General features: G+C 42.9%; 1 protein-coding gene across 4 annotated transcripts in view; it reads right to left on the bottom strand.

Moving 5' to 3' along the window:
- The window catches only part of ttc3 (tetratricopeptide repeat domain 3), a 102,679-nt gene that overhangs the window by 63,109 nt on the left and 22,570 nt on the right, over positions 1-17,000 (bottom strand). For all 4 annotated transcript variants that reach the window (XM_086007189.1, XM_086007187.1, XM_086007188.1 and 1 more), the window contains exons 8-12: positions 14,892-14,965; positions 13,653-13,747; positions 8,213-8,275; positions 5,916-5,970; positions 1,500-1,659 (exon numbers count right to left, since the gene is read on the bottom strand). In XM_086007189.1, the coding sequence (XP_085863315.1) occupies positions 1,500-1,659; positions 5,916-5,970; positions 8,213-8,275; positions 13,653-13,747; positions 14,892-14,965 (447 nt within the window). The remainder of the gene's footprint in view (positions 1-1,499; positions 1,660-5,915; positions 5,971-8,212; positions 8,276-13,652; positions 13,748-14,891; positions 14,966-17,000) is intronic.

A 17,000-nucleotide genomic window follows, 5' to 3' on the forward strand; every position in this document is an offset into this window, starting at 1 on the left:
TGAAGTAATGGCAGTGAAACAATGGCTGCCAGATCCCTGAGATGAAAACGATTAGTCCCGCCCACACACACACACCGATTGGCCAACCATCAGGGGACTGCACTGTAGGATTGGTCAATCGTGACGGCACAGGATTGGTCGAACCTTGACGTCAGTCAATCAATGCTAAGTAGCAGATAATGAGTTTAATTTTGAAGGTTTTTTGCATAAGGCGCGAACAATTTTCATCCGACCGAAAAGTAAATACGCTTATGACCGTTCCGGAAGCGTAAGCTTTCTTCGGAGGTAACGCGCGCGTAGGTACGCTCTATAACTTTCGAGCGCATAGCCGGACAGACGCACACCCGAGGACAGAAGGACAGACAGATCGACTCGTTTATATATAGATAGATTTTCCTCTTGAACTGGACTAAACAACAACCACCACCTCCTGTATTTATATATACAGGAAACTTTCGTTTAACCGGAGGATAAAAGTCCGGAAAGCTCTATCTACCGGCAAAATTCAGGAGCCGTTTGCTGTAAGTTTTTTTTACTTCTCGTTGCTTTTTTTTCCCCCCCCAGTCAGGCTCTGCAAGGTCTGTAGCTAAGCAACAGCTTCAGCTAGAGACGCTTGCAGCTGCAGCAGACTGTTTTGAAGCTGTTGCTAAGCAACAGGGTTTGTTGATTCTCACGGAGCAAAAAGCTCTATGTTTTAACATTGCCGCTGGTTTATACGGCAGTTTTGATCTAACGGCACCAGCTCGGTCCCGTCAGTGCCGGATACCAGAAAGTTTCCTGTAGCACCTTTAACGTAGTAAAATGTCCCAAGGCGCTTCACAGGAGTGTTACCAAACAGAATTTGACACCAAGTCACATAAAAGGAGATATTGGGGTAGATGACCAAAAGCTTGGTGAAAGAGGTAGGTTTTAAGGAGCATCTAAAGGAGGAAAGAGAGGTAGCGAGGCAGAGAGTTTAAGGAGGGAATCCCAGAGCTTAGGGCCTTGGCAGCTGAAGAATAAAATGTACTCAAAATCTGAGTAAAGGCAATAGAAAATGCAGTTAGTGTGTGCCAAGAAAATGGACACTCAAACACAGAATTCGTAGAGTACAAGTACGGCACAAGATAAACACAGCCAAAAACAACCATGATCTCCATCTTTGTAAAACTGCATTACGAAGGATAAATTGAAAATCTAGATTTCTGCATCTAAGACAATGTGAATTAATTTTAATCTTCAATTTTCTGGTAGAATTAAATTCTTACAATATACACACACACACACCCAGATTCATTTCCCAGTAACTGACTGCGAAATATCACTGGATAGGCTTGCAGTGACTCCAACACTGTCACTGGGCATCATTCACTAATGCAAAGAGCACCTAGCAAGCAAGATAAAAATGAAAATTCAGCAATAGCCTCCTCTCAGAGGTAGAAATGCCCAAATTTGGAACTTTTCTTAAATCTAAAAAGGGTACCACCAAGGGGTGCATAGATAAATAAAAGTGCTGTTACTTTCATCTTGCAGCTTTTTAAGGAATTTTGCTTTCTGCTGAATTAAATCCCGAACTCCGCCCGAAACATCCTTGCACAATTCTCGAGCTTTGTCGTTAGCATCAATAGCTCGCTTGTGCTCTCCCATCGAAAATAAGGCATCACAAAGACGATAATGACCCTGGCAAATTAAAGTCAAGCATCAAAGCAGGAAATTGGAGCTAGAATCCTTTCACAAGGTATATAAAGACAAAAAAGAAAATGATACAACAGTAGTGTACAATATTCATTTACACTGCCAAACATGTGAGCACATCAACTTGCCATTTCATGGGCCTGAATTAACAAATAACTTCTAACCACAACACTGTAGTGGGGCATTCCAAATTACTTTGTACACAAAACATATTTTGTTCAGTTACCCCATAATTCCCATGCTGGGTCAAGGAAACAGAAGTCCAAGAGGCTGCTTGTAGCTAACCAAAAGGAACTCAAAAACATAAGAAATAGGAGCAGGAAATCAGAGTCTTGAATATACTCATCGACTGAGCTTCCACAGCTCTCTGGGGTCGAGAATTCCAAAGAGTCACAACCCTCTGCGTGAAGAATTCCTCCTCATCTCAGTCCTAAATGGCCGACCCCTTATTCTGAGACTGCGACCCCTGGTTCTAGACTCCCCAGCCAGGGGAAACATCCTCCCTGCATCTACCCTGTCACGTCCCTTAAGAATTTGATATGTTTCAATGAGAACTTAAGTATCAGAGTGAGGCCCTCCAAGTCTTTTAAGATCAGCAGAAGGGGTTAATATGATATATTTACTGAAACAGACACTAGTACTTAAGCAAATACGAGATGCCTTAAGAGTGGCAAGGTCACGAGTGAGCCAGGTCAGCTTCACATAGTTAACTTCTTAAATTAATCATTTCAGAAGTTGATTGAAACAAGTCCTCTAACTTGGTCTTGAACAAAAATGTATTAACTAGGATTAGTTTCAATTCCCATTAATTCGAAGGCTGAGAAGAATGATAGATATTAGTAATGTTAATCATAGAATGGTTACAGCACGGAAGGCGGCCATCCGGCCCGTCGAGCCCGCATCGACTCTCTGCAAGAGCACTTCAGCTAGTCCCACTGCCCCGCCCTTTCCCCAAAGCCCTGCACATTTTCTTCCTTCAGGTACTTATCCAATTCCTTTTTGAAAGCAGTGATCGAGTCTGCCTCCACCACCCTTTCAGGCAGTGCATTCCAGATCCTAACCACTCACTGCATAAAAAAGCCTTTTCTTATGTCGCCTTTAGTTTTTTTGTCAATCACCTTAAATCTGTGTCCTCTGGTTCTCGACCCATCTGTCAATGGGAACAGTTTCTCTCTATCTACTGTCTAGATCCCTCATGATTTTGAGCACCTCTATCAAATCTCCTCTCACTCTTCTCTAAGAACAACCCCAGCTTCTACAGTCTATCCACGTAACTGAAGTCCCTCATCCCTAGAATCATTCTCGTAAGTCTTTTCTGTACCCACTCTAAGGCCTTCACATCCTTCCTAAAGTTCGGTGCCCAGAATTGGACACAGTACTCCAGTTGAGGCCAAACCAGTGTTTTATAAAGGTTCATCATAATTTCCATGCTTTTGTACTCTATGGGGTCGATTTTCCTGAAGCCGTCGGGAAGGCGGCGGGACTACAACTTTCGGGTTTTAGACCCGCCTACATCGACGTCCGGCCAATCCGCGCGATTTCCCCTTGATTGACCTTGTTGAGCCCGCCCAGCGGGCTCAGCAGGCCAATTAAGGGCCACCCGGCAACAGGTGACGTCACAGACTGCAATTTCATCTGTCAAGAGTTCTTGACAGATGAAATATCAGTGTTTCACAGCTGTTTGAAGCTGCCAAACACTGACAGTCTGAGTTCTAACCGGAGTCCTTCTGCACAGACTCAGTTAGAACTCTCAGCAGCACTCAAAGCTGAAGGCCGTCACATTTCACAGATCGCAGCCATTCAGCTTTAAGTGCCGGCTGAGTGATGGGCTGCTGACGCCTACAGGAAGAAAGGCTGTTGAGGTAAGTAAAAGTTCTTTACACACTTTAGACACACCAAACACACTTACCTTTGCACTCATGCACCCACATCGCGACCCCTCCAACTCCTTCAACCAGACGGCCCGCCTGCTCTAACCTGGCGTGGTTTGGAGCCGTCGGGAATCCCACATGACACCCCTCAAAATAGGCTAAAAACTGCCCATTAACTACCTGTTAACAGGCAGTTAATTGGCACTAATCCCTTCCCGCCTGGGGTTGGCGGGTCCCAGTGCGGGGCGGGTACCCGCCACCTCAAACTTGCGTGGAACGGGGTTTTGGGCGGGATGGTGTTGGGACCCCCGAATTCGGGATTCCCCCCCCCCCCCACACACACATACTTGAAACCCTGTCTGACGGCTCCATGAAAATCGACCTCTATACCTCTTTATGAAGCCTAGGTTCCCATAAGCTTTTCGAACTGCTTTCTCAACCTGCCCTGCCAGCTTCAACGATTTGTGCATATACCCCCAGGTCTCTGTTTGTGCACCCCCTTTAGGATTGTACCCTTTAGTTTATATTACCTCTCCTCATTCTTTCTACCAAAATGTATCACTTTACACTTTTCTGCGTTAAATTTCATCTGCCACGTGTCCGCCCATTTCACCAGCCTGTCTAAGTCTTCCTGAAGTACATCACTCTCCTCCTCACTGTTCACTATACTTTCAAGTTTTGTCTCATCTGCAAATTTTGAAAATTATGCCCTGTACACCCACATCCAATATATAGCAAGACAAGAAAAGCAGTGGTCCTAGACCCTGGGGAACACCACTGTATACGTTCCACCAGTCCGAAAACAACCGTTCACCACTACTCTCTGTTTCCTGTCACTTAGCCAATTTCGTATCCATGCTGCCACTGTCCCTTTTATTCCATGGCTTCAACTTTGCTGGCAAGCCTATTATGTGGCAATTTGTCGAACGCCTTTTGGAAATCCATGTACACCACAGCAACCGCATTGCCCTCATCAACCCCCTCTGTTACTTCATCAAAAAGCTCGATCAAGTTGATTAAACACCATTTGCCTTTAACAAATCCATGCTGGCGTTCCTTAATTAATCCACACTTGTCCAAGTGACTATTAATTTTGTCCCTGATTATTGTTTCTAAAAGCTTCTCAACTATAGAGGTTAAACTGACTGGCCTGTAGTTGCTGGGTTTATCTTTACACCCTTTTTTGAACAAGGGCGTAACATTTGCAATTCTCCAGTCCCCTGGCACCAACCCCCATTTCTAAGGAGGATTGGAAGATTATGGCTAGTACCGCCGCGATTTCTTCCTTCACTTCCCTCAGTATCCTAGGATGCATCCCATCCGGTTCTGGTGACTTATCTACTTTAAGTACAGCCAGCCTTTCTATACCTCCTCTAGCAATTTTCATCCCATCCAGTATCTCCTCTACCTCCTCCTTCACTATGTCTAAGGCAGCATCTTCTTCCTTGATGTAAAGTACTCATTTAGCACCTCAGCCATACCCTCTGCCTCCATGCGTAGGTCTCCTTTTTGGTCCCTAATCGGCCCCACCCTTCCTCTTACTACCCTATTATTTATATGCCTATAGAAGACTTTTGGATTACCTTTTATGTTGGCTGCCATTCTATTCTCATACCCTCTCTTTGCTCCTCTTATTTTCTTTTTCACTTCTCCTCTGAACTTTCTATATATAGTCTGTCTCTCAGATGTATTCTCGACCCGACATCTGTCATACGCGCACTTTTTCTGCTTCATCTTACTCGATCTCTTGTCATCCAGGGAGCTCTGACTTTAGTTGCCCTACCTTTCCCCCTAGTGGGAATGTACCTCGACTGTACCCAAACTATTTCTCCTTTAAAGGCAGCCCGTTGTTCCATTACAGCTGTGCCTGCCAATCTTTGATTCCAATTTATCCGGGCCAGATCTGTTCTCATCCAACTGAAATTGGCCTTCGTCTAATTAAATATTTTTACTCTAGATTGCTTCCTGTCCTTTTCCATAGCTAATCTAAACCTTATGATACTATGATCACTAAGATTAGCTTTGAAACATGATGGAGCCGTGGGATACAACAAAATTATCCAGCAAGTAATAAATCATTAGCAATTAAACCATGAGCAAATTAGGATAAATGCTTCAAACTATATCTCTCAATTATGTCTTCTGTTCGTACCATCCTACGAGCTACATAATTAAAATAAGATCTGAATGTCATCAAAATTTGCATTACTTCAGGGTGGATTGCAGGCAGGTTCCAGTGATAGTGCAAAGCCTTTTATTTTAGTATAAATTTGTTCTCAATGCATCATCTCCATGAAATGGGATACGATGAATCAATACATGACAGCGGGTGGGACAGAAGGGAGAGAAATGCACACAGAAAAAACTAACCTTGGGCCAATTAGGTTTCAAGACTATGGCTCTTTTTCCATCGCCAAGTGCTTTTCTATAAAGGAAAATAAAAATATTACAATAACCCTTTCAACTGATCATGACAACAAAAGTGCAATTATTTCAGTGATAATAAAAAAATGCAACAAATGCATTTTTACTTAAACGCAGTTAAGTTAACGACAAAGACACTGGAGGGCCGCTGCCACCCATGGTGCCGTATCTCAGCAAGGAGTCAATACCTTCAGGAGAGGGAGAAGAAAAAACTAGCAAGGAAAAAAAGCAAATACACAATGTACTTGACACAATACGGATGTGTTATGCATGCTTATTTCATTATTCAACTATTGCATGTTAAGCAATCTCAACTGTAGAACAGGTGTAAAATGTAGTCATGCCCAACCCAAAACTGGTTTGGTAACAATCTGCTTGCTGCTTTCCCTAGTGCAATATGCAAACTGTAACGAGACACGGCTTCTGATAAGATTTTATCTTCATGTAACCCAAAGCTGACATCATACTAACAATCTGCTCATCAATTATTGCAAACCGTGTTGATTTTTTCAGGTCCCCTTCTCCAGAGTCTCACACTCAAACTATGGCCTTGAACCTGGGGAAGTACATTAAAAATATAATCTAATTCAAATTAAATCTTTGCAATTTGCATAAAGTATGCCTGAAATTAAATAATTAGCCACTGAATGAATGGAACGAAACTAGGCAAAGGAAACCAATTTGGCAATTGTATGCAAAACTCAAAGGAATGATCAAGTCTTTGTCCTCAGGTATTTCTCTGAAGTACATCTTTATTTTAAAAAGTCCCATTATTTGTAATCTCTCCACAGTGACTGGCCTCCTGATCACCGGAACCACCCGAGTTGTCACGGTCAGCCTGAAATGTGTCATTGCATCGGAGTCCCGTTTTCTGTACACGTTTCCCCGCTCCTCAAAGAGTGCAATGCTCCAGGGCTTAGACTACAAAGGATCACATTTCAGCAACTCACCTTGGAAACACAGAGGAAATGGCAGCCCTGATCAGAAAGCTGACCACTGCAGTGCTTTAAAAAAAGTTAGATGGAGGGGTGTCTTTTGCTGGAATACTTAATGGTATGGGGGGAACAAGGAGCGTATTAGAATAGGAAAAAAAAGTGCTGGCGAAGGGTTAAATGGCCTGTTTCTGAGCTGGCGAAAGGTTAAATGGCCTGTTTCTGAGCTGGCGAAGGGTTAAATGGCCCGTTTCTGAACTGGCAAAGGGTTAAATGGCCTGTTTCTGAGCTGGCGAAGGGTTAAATGGCCCGTTTCTGAGCTGGCGAAAGGTTAAATGGCCTGTTTCTGAGCTGGCGAAGGGTTAAATGGCCCGTTTCTGAACTGGCAAAGGGTTAAATGGCCTGTTTCTGAGCTGCAATATTCCATGAAAAAAATCAATTTGTAGGCCTAAGACAGAAAAGAAAGACTTGCATTTATATAGCACCTTTCACAACCCCAGGACGTCGCAAAAACACTTTACAGCCAATGAAGTTCTTTTTGAAGTGTAGTCACTGTTGTAATGTAGGAAAGGCAGCAGCTCCCTCACACAGCAATGTGATAATGACCAGATAATCTGCTGTTTTATTGATGATCCAACGATATGTAGAGCTGCATCCCTACAATTGACCCCGCTGAAATCAGCCAACGGCATAAACTGGGCATGGAATATGGACCTTCCAGATCCGCGTGGCTCAGCTAGCTACTGGATAAACATGCTAAACCATCAGGGGAGCAAGCTCCAACAAACCTATATGCAACTGGAAAGATTCAGAAACATAAAATGTAACTATTTTCCAAGCAACGCCCAACTGCCAAAGTCTCCTTAAACGATTCATTTAAGTGGAAGAAAGCTTGCTGCTGGACTTTAGAAGTGTTTGTGTGACATTTTTCTACCCCGTTTCCTACTTATTATTACAACAGTGACTACACTTCAAAAGTGCTTCATTGGCTGTAAAGTGTTTTTGCGACGTCCTGGGGTCGTGAAAGGTGCTATATAAATGCAAGTCTTTCTTTCTTCCTTCAAGTATAGCAGAAGAACACTGGACATATTTCTGTTGAATTGCAAGGCACCTCCAATCTTTACTGGTTGAAGCATTACTTTTTTTTTGGCGTGTTTTGCTTTTTCTTCAGTAAAGATCTAAAGTGGGACTTTTGCTTCCTGAACCCAACACAAATACAAGGAAATCATAGCCTGACGTTACTGACTGGACTTGTTTCAACTACACGTAAATTATTTAACTTAATGATCATTATATAATTTTTTCACTTACTTGTAATTTTCAATACGTGAAAAGCAGAGAGCTCGGTTTCCATAAAGAATTTGATTGTCAGGACTGAAAGATTGAAAATGAATGTACTCATTAATCCACAACTTACCTTCAGCCAAGAAAAGCAGAGCTAAAGAATCATAAACTCTTAAGACAGTTTTTAATTTTGACTTCCACGTGGCTTGGGATTATTTAATTCCTGTGCGTCAGCGGGAGGAATCTCGGAGCGGCGGAGTGACTACAAAAGGCCCCAGAGGCTCAGGTAGGCGTACTAATCTCCAACCTCAGGGAAGGAGAGGAGTAAAAAGTAAATCGAGGTGTGACTTCACCACAAAACAGGTAAGTGATTGGTTAGAGTATTTCTCTCTTTTTAAAACTTTAACTCCGTGGTTTATAGTTTTTAAGGTCTCTGTGGTGTAGCGGGGACAGTTTGTAAATCAGGGCCCTTAAATATATCATTTAACTGTAGTGAAATTGGTGGGATTCATTTGTTTAATTTAATTGCAATGAATTAAAGGGTAAGTCATGGCAGGAGAGCCCGGTGCCGTGGTATGCTCCTCCTGCGCTATGTGGGAACTCAGGGACACTTCCGGTGTCCCTGACAACCATGTGTGCAGGAAGTGTGTCCAGTTGCAGCTACTGGCAGACCGCATTACGGTGCTGGAGCAGCGATTGGATACATACTGGACCATTCGCGATGCTGAGGACGTCATGAATAGCACGTTTGATAATTGGTCACACCGCAGGTAAAGTTGGCACAGGCAGAGAGGGAGCGGGTGACCAACAGGCAGAGTAGTAGGCGCAAGCAGGGGTCCCCTGTGGCCATCCCCCTCTCAAACAGATATACCGCTTTGGATACTGATTGGGGGGGGGGGGGGGGGGTGGTGGGGGGGGGATGGCTTACCAGGGGAAGGCAGCAGCAGCCAACTTCCTGGCACCAGGGGTGGTTCTGCTGCACAGAACGGGAGGAAAAGGACTGGGAGAGCGATAGTGATAGGGGACTCTATTGTAAGGGGAATAGATAGGCGTTTCTGCGGCAGCAAACGAGATTCCAGGATGGTGTGTTGCCTCCCTGGTGCAAGGGTCAAGGATGTCTCGGAGAAGCTGCAGAAAATTTTGGAAAGGGAGGGTGAACAGCCAGTTGTTGTGGTGCATATAGGCACCAACGATATAGGTAAAAACCAGGAGGAGGTCCTAAAAGCTGAATATAGGGAGTTAGGAGGTAAATTAAAAAATAGGACCTCAAATGGTAGTAATCTCAGGATTGCTACCAGTGCCACGTGCTAGTCAGAGTAGAAATAGAAGGATACTTCAAATGAATACGTGGCTAGAGGAATGGTGCAAGGGGGAGGGATTCAAATTCCTGGGACATTGGAACCGGTTCTGGGGGAGGCGGGACCAGTACAAACCAGATGGTCTGCACCTGGGCAGGACAGGGACCAATGTCCTTGGGGGAGTGTTTGCTAGTGCTGTGGGGGAGGGTTTAAACTAAAATGGCAGGGGGTTGGGAACCTGAGCAGGGAGACAAAGGAAAGGGAAACAAGGATAGAAGCAAAAGACAGGAAGGAGAATAACAAAAGGTCGCAATCGGAGAAATCAAGGGTTTAAAACAAACATGGCCACAATAAATAATAATTCTAAAAGGTCTAAGAGCGTTAAAAAAACAAGCCTGAAGGTTTGTGTCTTAATGCAAGGAGCATTCGTAATAAGGTGGATGAATTAGCAGCACAAATAGAGGTAAATGAATATGATATGATTGGAATTACGGAAACATGGCTCCAGGGGGACCAAGGCTGGGAACTCAACATCCAGGGGTATTCAATATTCAGGAAAGATAGGCAAAAAGGAAAAGGAGGTGGGGTAGCATTGCTGGCTAAAAAGAGGGGATTAACATAATTGTAAGGAAAGGTATTAGCTCTGATATTGTGGAATCTGTATGGGTAGAACTGAGAAATACCAAGGGGCAGAAAACATTAGTGGGAGTGGTGTATAGACCCCCAAACAGTAATGCAGAGGTTGGGGATGGCATTAAAAGGGAAATTAGAGAAGCGTGCAATAAGGGCACAGCAGTCATCATGGGTGACTTTAATCTACATATAGATTGGGCTAACCAAATTAGTAACAATACTGTGGAGGAGGAATTCCTGGAGTGTATACGGGATGGTTTCCTGGACCAATATGTCGAGGAACGAACTAGGGATCAGGCCATCTTAGACTGGGTATTATGCAATGAGAAAGGATTAATTAGCAATCTTGTTGTGCGAGAGGCCCCTTGGGTCAGAGCGATCATAATATGATCGAATTCTTCATTAAGATGTAGAGGGAAGTAGTTGACTCAGAGACTAAGGTCCTGAATTTAAATAAAGAGAACTATGATGCTATGAGATGCGAGCTGGGTAGGATTGATTGGGTAATGTCACTCAAAGGGTTGACGGTGGATAGGCAATGGCAAACATTCAAAGATCACATGGATGAACTACAGAATTTGTTTATCCCAGTATGGCATAAAAATAAATCAAAAAAAGGTGACTCAACCGTGGCTAACAAGGGAAATTAGGGATAACATAAGATCCAAAGAGAGGACATATAAATTGGCCAAAAAAAAAGCAGCAAACTTGAGGATTGGGAGCAGTTTAGGATTCAAAGGAGGACAAAGGGATTAATTAAGAGGGGGAAAATAGATTATGAAAGTAAGCTTGCAGGGAACATAAAAACTGACTGTAAAAGCTTTTATAGATATGTGAAGAGAAAAAGATTGGTGAAGTCAAGCATAGGTCCCTTGCAGTCAGAATCAGGGGAATTTATAATGGGGAACAAAGAAATGGCAGACCAATTAAATACATATTTTGGTTCTGTCTTCACACAGGACACAAATAACCTCCCAGAGATGTCAGGGAACATAGGGACTAATGAGGAGCAGGAACTGAAAGAAATCAGTATTTGTAGGGAAATGGTGTTGGGGAAGTTGACGGGATTGAAGGCCGATAAATCCCCAGGGCCTGATAATCTACATCCTAGGGTACTCAAGGAAGTGGCCCTGGAGATAGTAGATGCATTGCTGGTCATCTTCCAGAACTCGATAGACTCTGGAACAGTACCCATGGATTGGAGGGTAGCTAATGTTACCCCACTATTCAAAAAAGGTGGTAGAGAAAAAGCAGGGAATTATAGACCAGTAAGCCGGACATCGGTAGTGGGGAAAATGCTAGCGTCCATTATAAAAGATGTAATAGCAGAGCACTTGGAAAGCAGTGACAGGATCGGGCAAAGTCAACATGGATTTACAAAAGGTAAATCGTGCTTGACTAATCTACTGGAATTTTGAGAGGATGTAACTGGTAAAATAGATAAGGGAGAACCAGTGGATGTGGTGTATTTGGACTTTCAGAAGGCTTTCGATAAGGTCCCGCATAAGACATTAGCTTGTAAAATTAAGGCACATGGGATTGGGGGCCAAGGTATTGACTTGGATAGAGAACTGGTTGGCAGATAGAAAGTTGGAATAAACGGGTCGTTTTCCGAGTGGCAGGCAGGGGTACCGCAAGGATCGGTCCTAGGACCCCAGCTGTTCACAATATATATTAATGATCTGGACGAGGGAATTGGATGTAGTATCTCCAAATTTGCAGATGACACAAAGCTGGGTGGGAGGGTATGCTGTGAGGAGGATGTCGTGAAACTCCAGTACGATTTGGACAGGTTGGGTGATTGGGCAGAAACATGGCAAATGCACTATAATGTGGATAAATGTGAGGTTATCCACTTTGGTGGCAAAAACAGGAAGGTAGATTATTATTTGAATGGCAATAGATTGGGAGAAGGGAAAGTGCAAAGAGACCTGGGTGTTCTTGTGCACCAGTCGCTGAAGGTAAGCATGCAGGTGCAGCAGGTGGTTAAGAAGGCAAATGGTATGTTGGCCTTCGTAGCGAGAGGGTTCGAGTACAGGAACAAGGATGTCTTGCTGCAGTTGTACAGGGCCTTAGTGAGACCGCACCTTGAGTATTGTGCGCAATTTTGGTCGCCTTATCTGAGGAAGGACATTCTTGCCATGGAGGGAGTGCAGCGAAGATTCACCAAGCCGATACCTGGGATGGCAGGAATGATGTGTGAGGAGAGATTGGGTCGATTGGGCTTATACTCACTGGAGTTTAGAAGAATGAGAGGGGATCTCATCGAAACCTATAAAATTCCGTCAGGCCTGGACAGACTAGATGCAGGAAGGGTGTTCCCGATGGCCGGGGAGTCCAGAACTAGGGGTCATAGCCTAAGGATAAGGGGTAAGCCATTTAGGACTGAGGTGAGGAGGAATTTCTTCACCCAGAGTGGTGAACCTGTGGAATTCTCTACCACAGAAGGCAGTAGAGGCCAATTCATTAAATATATTCAAGAAGGAGTTGGATAAATTTCTTAAGGCTAAAGGGATCAAGGGATATGGGGAGAAAGCAGGGACAGGGTACTGAATTTGGATGATCAGCCATGATCTCATTGAATGGCGGAGCAGGCTCGAGGGGCCGAATGGCCTACTCCTATCTTCTATGTTTCTGTGAGCTAAGTGCTTACAAGAAATTATGGCCCAGATTTTGCAGTGGTAATGGCGACTGAGCCGTCAGCATTCGTCGTCATTACCCCTCGGAGACTGATCGTAACTTCAGGATTTAGAACATGTGCAGATGAACACAGAAATCCAGGAGTTGCAGTCAGTCATTCATTGTTCTGCCCCAGGTTGCGCTGCGGAACTCCTCAGAGCTGGCAATCAGTTGAAATCACATACAAGGACAAAAACTTCCCCTGCTGAACTGTTCTGGCCCTGAAAAACTAATTTTATATTTGTGGTTTGTCAAATTTTTCCATTATGATTAAGAATTACAAGTTTTTAATTTTTTTCCAAGTTTTATGATATTTCAGATTCTGCCTTAATCCTATGTGTATGTCCCAATCTTTACTTCGCTCTCTGTAAATTAGAATCTGGGCATTTCACTTCCTGGTTTGCTGTCCGAGAATTCTTCAATGTGATTGGCTGCTTAGCCAGCTTAATGACATCATTGTTTCCGGGCCCATGTGAAAAAGGGGATTGGACTTGCTACTGCTAAAAGCATGACTTAAGTTTAGCAATTTGTGGTAAAGATTTGCCAGAGGAGATCAATTAACAGCATAATTAGTTAATTTGTGTGTTGCACTGCATCAGACACTGCAACAATTTTAATCCACTGGTAGCAAAAAACGGAATTAAAATCAACTTATGCTCTATGCCCTTATGACTGGATAGTCAAACTGCTACGTATCTTCAAACCTGTGTAGTTTGAGATCATTTCTAATGCTAATAAAGCATTTTGATTTTTTAAAATCATTTAGAACAGCACAGAACAAAACATCTGCTGCAAATATCCATCTGTACAACTGAACAAGTGCATTTCTATGCCCTTGCTCTGAAAGTGACAATTACCTTAAATCAATCGCCTTGGAGTACCAGTTTACAGCAGCTTCATAGTTTTCATTTTCAAATTCTTCATTGCCTTTCTTTCTATATTCTTCACTTATCTGAAATAAGAGGATCGAGATTCTGAAATGTTATACAAACTTCTCACTTGCTGCACTTTTTAATATCAAATCATTAAATTCTGACAGTATTATTTTTTTCCCCCCTATTAAAGCAATTACTGCAAGGATGCCAAAATCACAGGCAGACCTCCTAGATCCAGATACAAACTGCAGATTTAATTTATTAGCAGCATCTGCAAAAATCACAAGAGTGGGAAACCTAGAAGTGCATCGCAGCAAAGGTTTTGATAGGTTCCTCCCCACCTGCTCCTCCCCTCCCCCACTGTAAAATAAGTTCAATAAATGTTGGAATCGCAGAGTCATTTCTGTAGTTTGCCCAAATACAAAGCATGTGATTTTTTCCCCTTTTGCTTCTTATAAAAGACATTTTATGTTTCTCCTCAGTACATTTTATATAGGATTACATGTGGGCTGGGACGCATTTCAAGAACATATCATCCCAGGCTGCAGGAGAGGGAGTTGTTGATGAGCTTTTCAAGCTTTGCTCACATCTGAACCGCCACGAGCATTGTAACACACTAAAGCCTATGCACAGTCCTCCATATATGTACAGATTGTGCTATTTATTGGTAATCAACTGTGGATTAGCACAAGATGTATTTTAAATTTATTTCAGAGTTATTAATTCTTCAGAGTGGTCATAATCTTGATCTACTTATAACTCACACCGCCACAGAAATAAAACACATAAAACTGCCCCACAAACACCACTTTATAACAATTAATGGTTACATGTGAGCTTGATGGCAGGTTAGAATTCAACTGAGTATCACTGTAGACATTATTGATATCTAAACCAGTCATAAGATTATTGCCCTTTAATCTGCCTCAGGTCACCATTTCTACCTATTCACCTTATTTTGCAATGGAAGGTATTTATTTCTTTATGTAGTTTAATGTGAATTGCTACTTTTTTTTACGCCGAGGGAAACAGGCGAAATAATTTCAACATAAAGAACAGGTGATGAAAAAGAATGAGTCTCCACAGCAGCCGTCATAGAAAAGTGAGTTAACAATTATACCTGAAGGAAATGTATAGAGCACAGTTCAGCTGAAAACTCATCAGTTCAGTATCCTGCAGCACAAAACCCTTTTAACAGAATCCTTTACTCTTTCTACATACCTGGTCCTCTCTCTTTGGCACTAGATTAGGAATATTCTCACTGCCGAGAAACAACATCTTTACAAAATATGCATCTGCAAGAAAAAAGTTAAAAATGAACATTGTTCTTTCACAATTTGTACAAAGTTAGGTTTCGGACAGCCCAATTGGTAAAACTAGCAAGTGGCTGAGACATACAGACCACAAAATCCCAGGTTTGCTTCCCAGTCTATGATGAGTTGGCTGATGTCATAAGGTGGCAGTAGGGACACTTTGCCTCAGTGTCCCTAGGCAAGAGAGAGGAAAATTTGGCAAGGTTCTAGCTCCTACTTGCTATCCATCGCCCCCTCCTTGAACGCAATTGCATGTGCACATGACGACAGGACTGGACTCAGCTACCATGCCTCCCATATGAAACACTTGCTACGCAGACTCACACATGAATAGCCACTTAGGCACGGCATGCCTGGCATCCTTGGAACCATGCCTAGCAAGAACTGAAACTTTCAGGAGAGGATAAGGAAAGGGAACAAAAAAAAACGAACCCATATGCAGAAACTACATTTTCAAGTGAAAAGATCTCAAACTTTTAATAAAGTCGCAGGTTGCTTACACTAACACTGGAGCAGAAATGCTCCATAGTGCTCGACAATCCCACAAAGCGAGTTCCCAATTTCAACTGCGGGAGATGCTTGACTGAGATCTGGTAGTTACCCCACTGGTTGGGGGGGGGGGGGGGGGGGGGGGGAAGTAGATAAAATTATTTGGAAAGTTGCTTTGGGACAGAACTGTAGAGCTGACAACAGCTGTTATAAAGCAGCCACGTACCATGTTTCCAATTGATACAATGATGCACGACACTATCAACTTTTCCAAGATAAAAATTGGTGCGGAGAGAGCGAGCCCGAGGGGAAACAGTGCGAGAGGCTAACAGATAAAAGCGGAAGAACTGGTGGCAGAGGGTCAGTGAGAGCAGTTATGTCAGAGCCAGAGCATGAGCTAAACGCGGAACACAGCAAGAAATTCTAAAGTGACGTCACTGCCGCGGAGGGAGCGGATTGGTGGACGACAGGTAAATGTTTCATTAAATTGTTTTTTTTTCCACTGTTAAGAAACGGACCTCTAAGAAACTGACCTTTAAAGGACTGAGATACTAAAATAGTAAAAAAAACTAAAAACACTGGAATTGATAATCTATTAATCTAAAACACAATGGAAACTACCATCAAGTGAAGGACTGGAGGGTTGCTAATGTTATATTATTATCCAAGAAATGTGAGGGGGATAAACCAGGAAACTACAGGCCAGTCAGTCTAATACCGGTGGTGAGGATGTTATTGGAAGTCATTATCAGGGACAAAATAATATTTAATTTGGCTAATCAAGGAGAGCCAGCAGATTTGTTAAAGGCAAATAGTGTCTGACTAACTTGACTGAATTCTTTGACGAGGTAACAGAGGAGGTTGATCAAGATAGTGCAGTAGATGTGTACATGGACTTTCGGAAGGCATTCACAAAGTGCCACATAGGAGGCTTGTTAAGATGGAAGCCCATGGAATTAAGGGGAAAGTGGCTGTTAGGACACAGAATTGGCTCAGTGACAGGAAGCAGAGGGTGGTGGTGGATGGATGTTTTTCAGACTGGGAGGTGGTTTGCAGTGGTGTTTGCAGTGGTGTTCCCCAAGGGTCAGCTTTGGATCCATTACTCTTTTCAATTTTTATGAATGACCTAGACTCGCGTGTATGGAGCAGCATTATAAAGTTTGCAGACGACACTAAACTTGGCAACGTAATAGATAGTGAAGAGGATAGTTCAGGATGATAGACATCATTGGTCACAATCCATAGACATTGATTAAATGGGCAGAAGCTTGGCAAATAGAGTTCAATGTGGAGAAAAGTGAAGTGATGTACTTTGGGAGGACTAATATGGAAAGACAATACATTATAAATGGCACGATACTGAAAAACGTAGATGAGAGGTGTCCCTATACACAAATCCTTAAAAAGGTGGCAGGGCAAGTTGATAAGGTAGTTAAAAAAGCATATGGGTTACTTGGATTTATAAACAGAGGAATAGAATGTAAGAGCAAATTGATCATGCTAGAGCTTTATAAATCACTGATTAGGC

Source organism: Somniosus microcephalus, chromosome 14, assembly GCF_052327205.1.
Source record: "Somniosus microcephalus isolate GS21.2 chromosome 14, FLI_Smic_1.0, whole genome shotgun sequence".
NCBI lineage: Eukaryota > Metazoa > Chordata > Chondrichthyes > Squaliformes > Somniosidae > Somniosus > Somniosus microcephalus.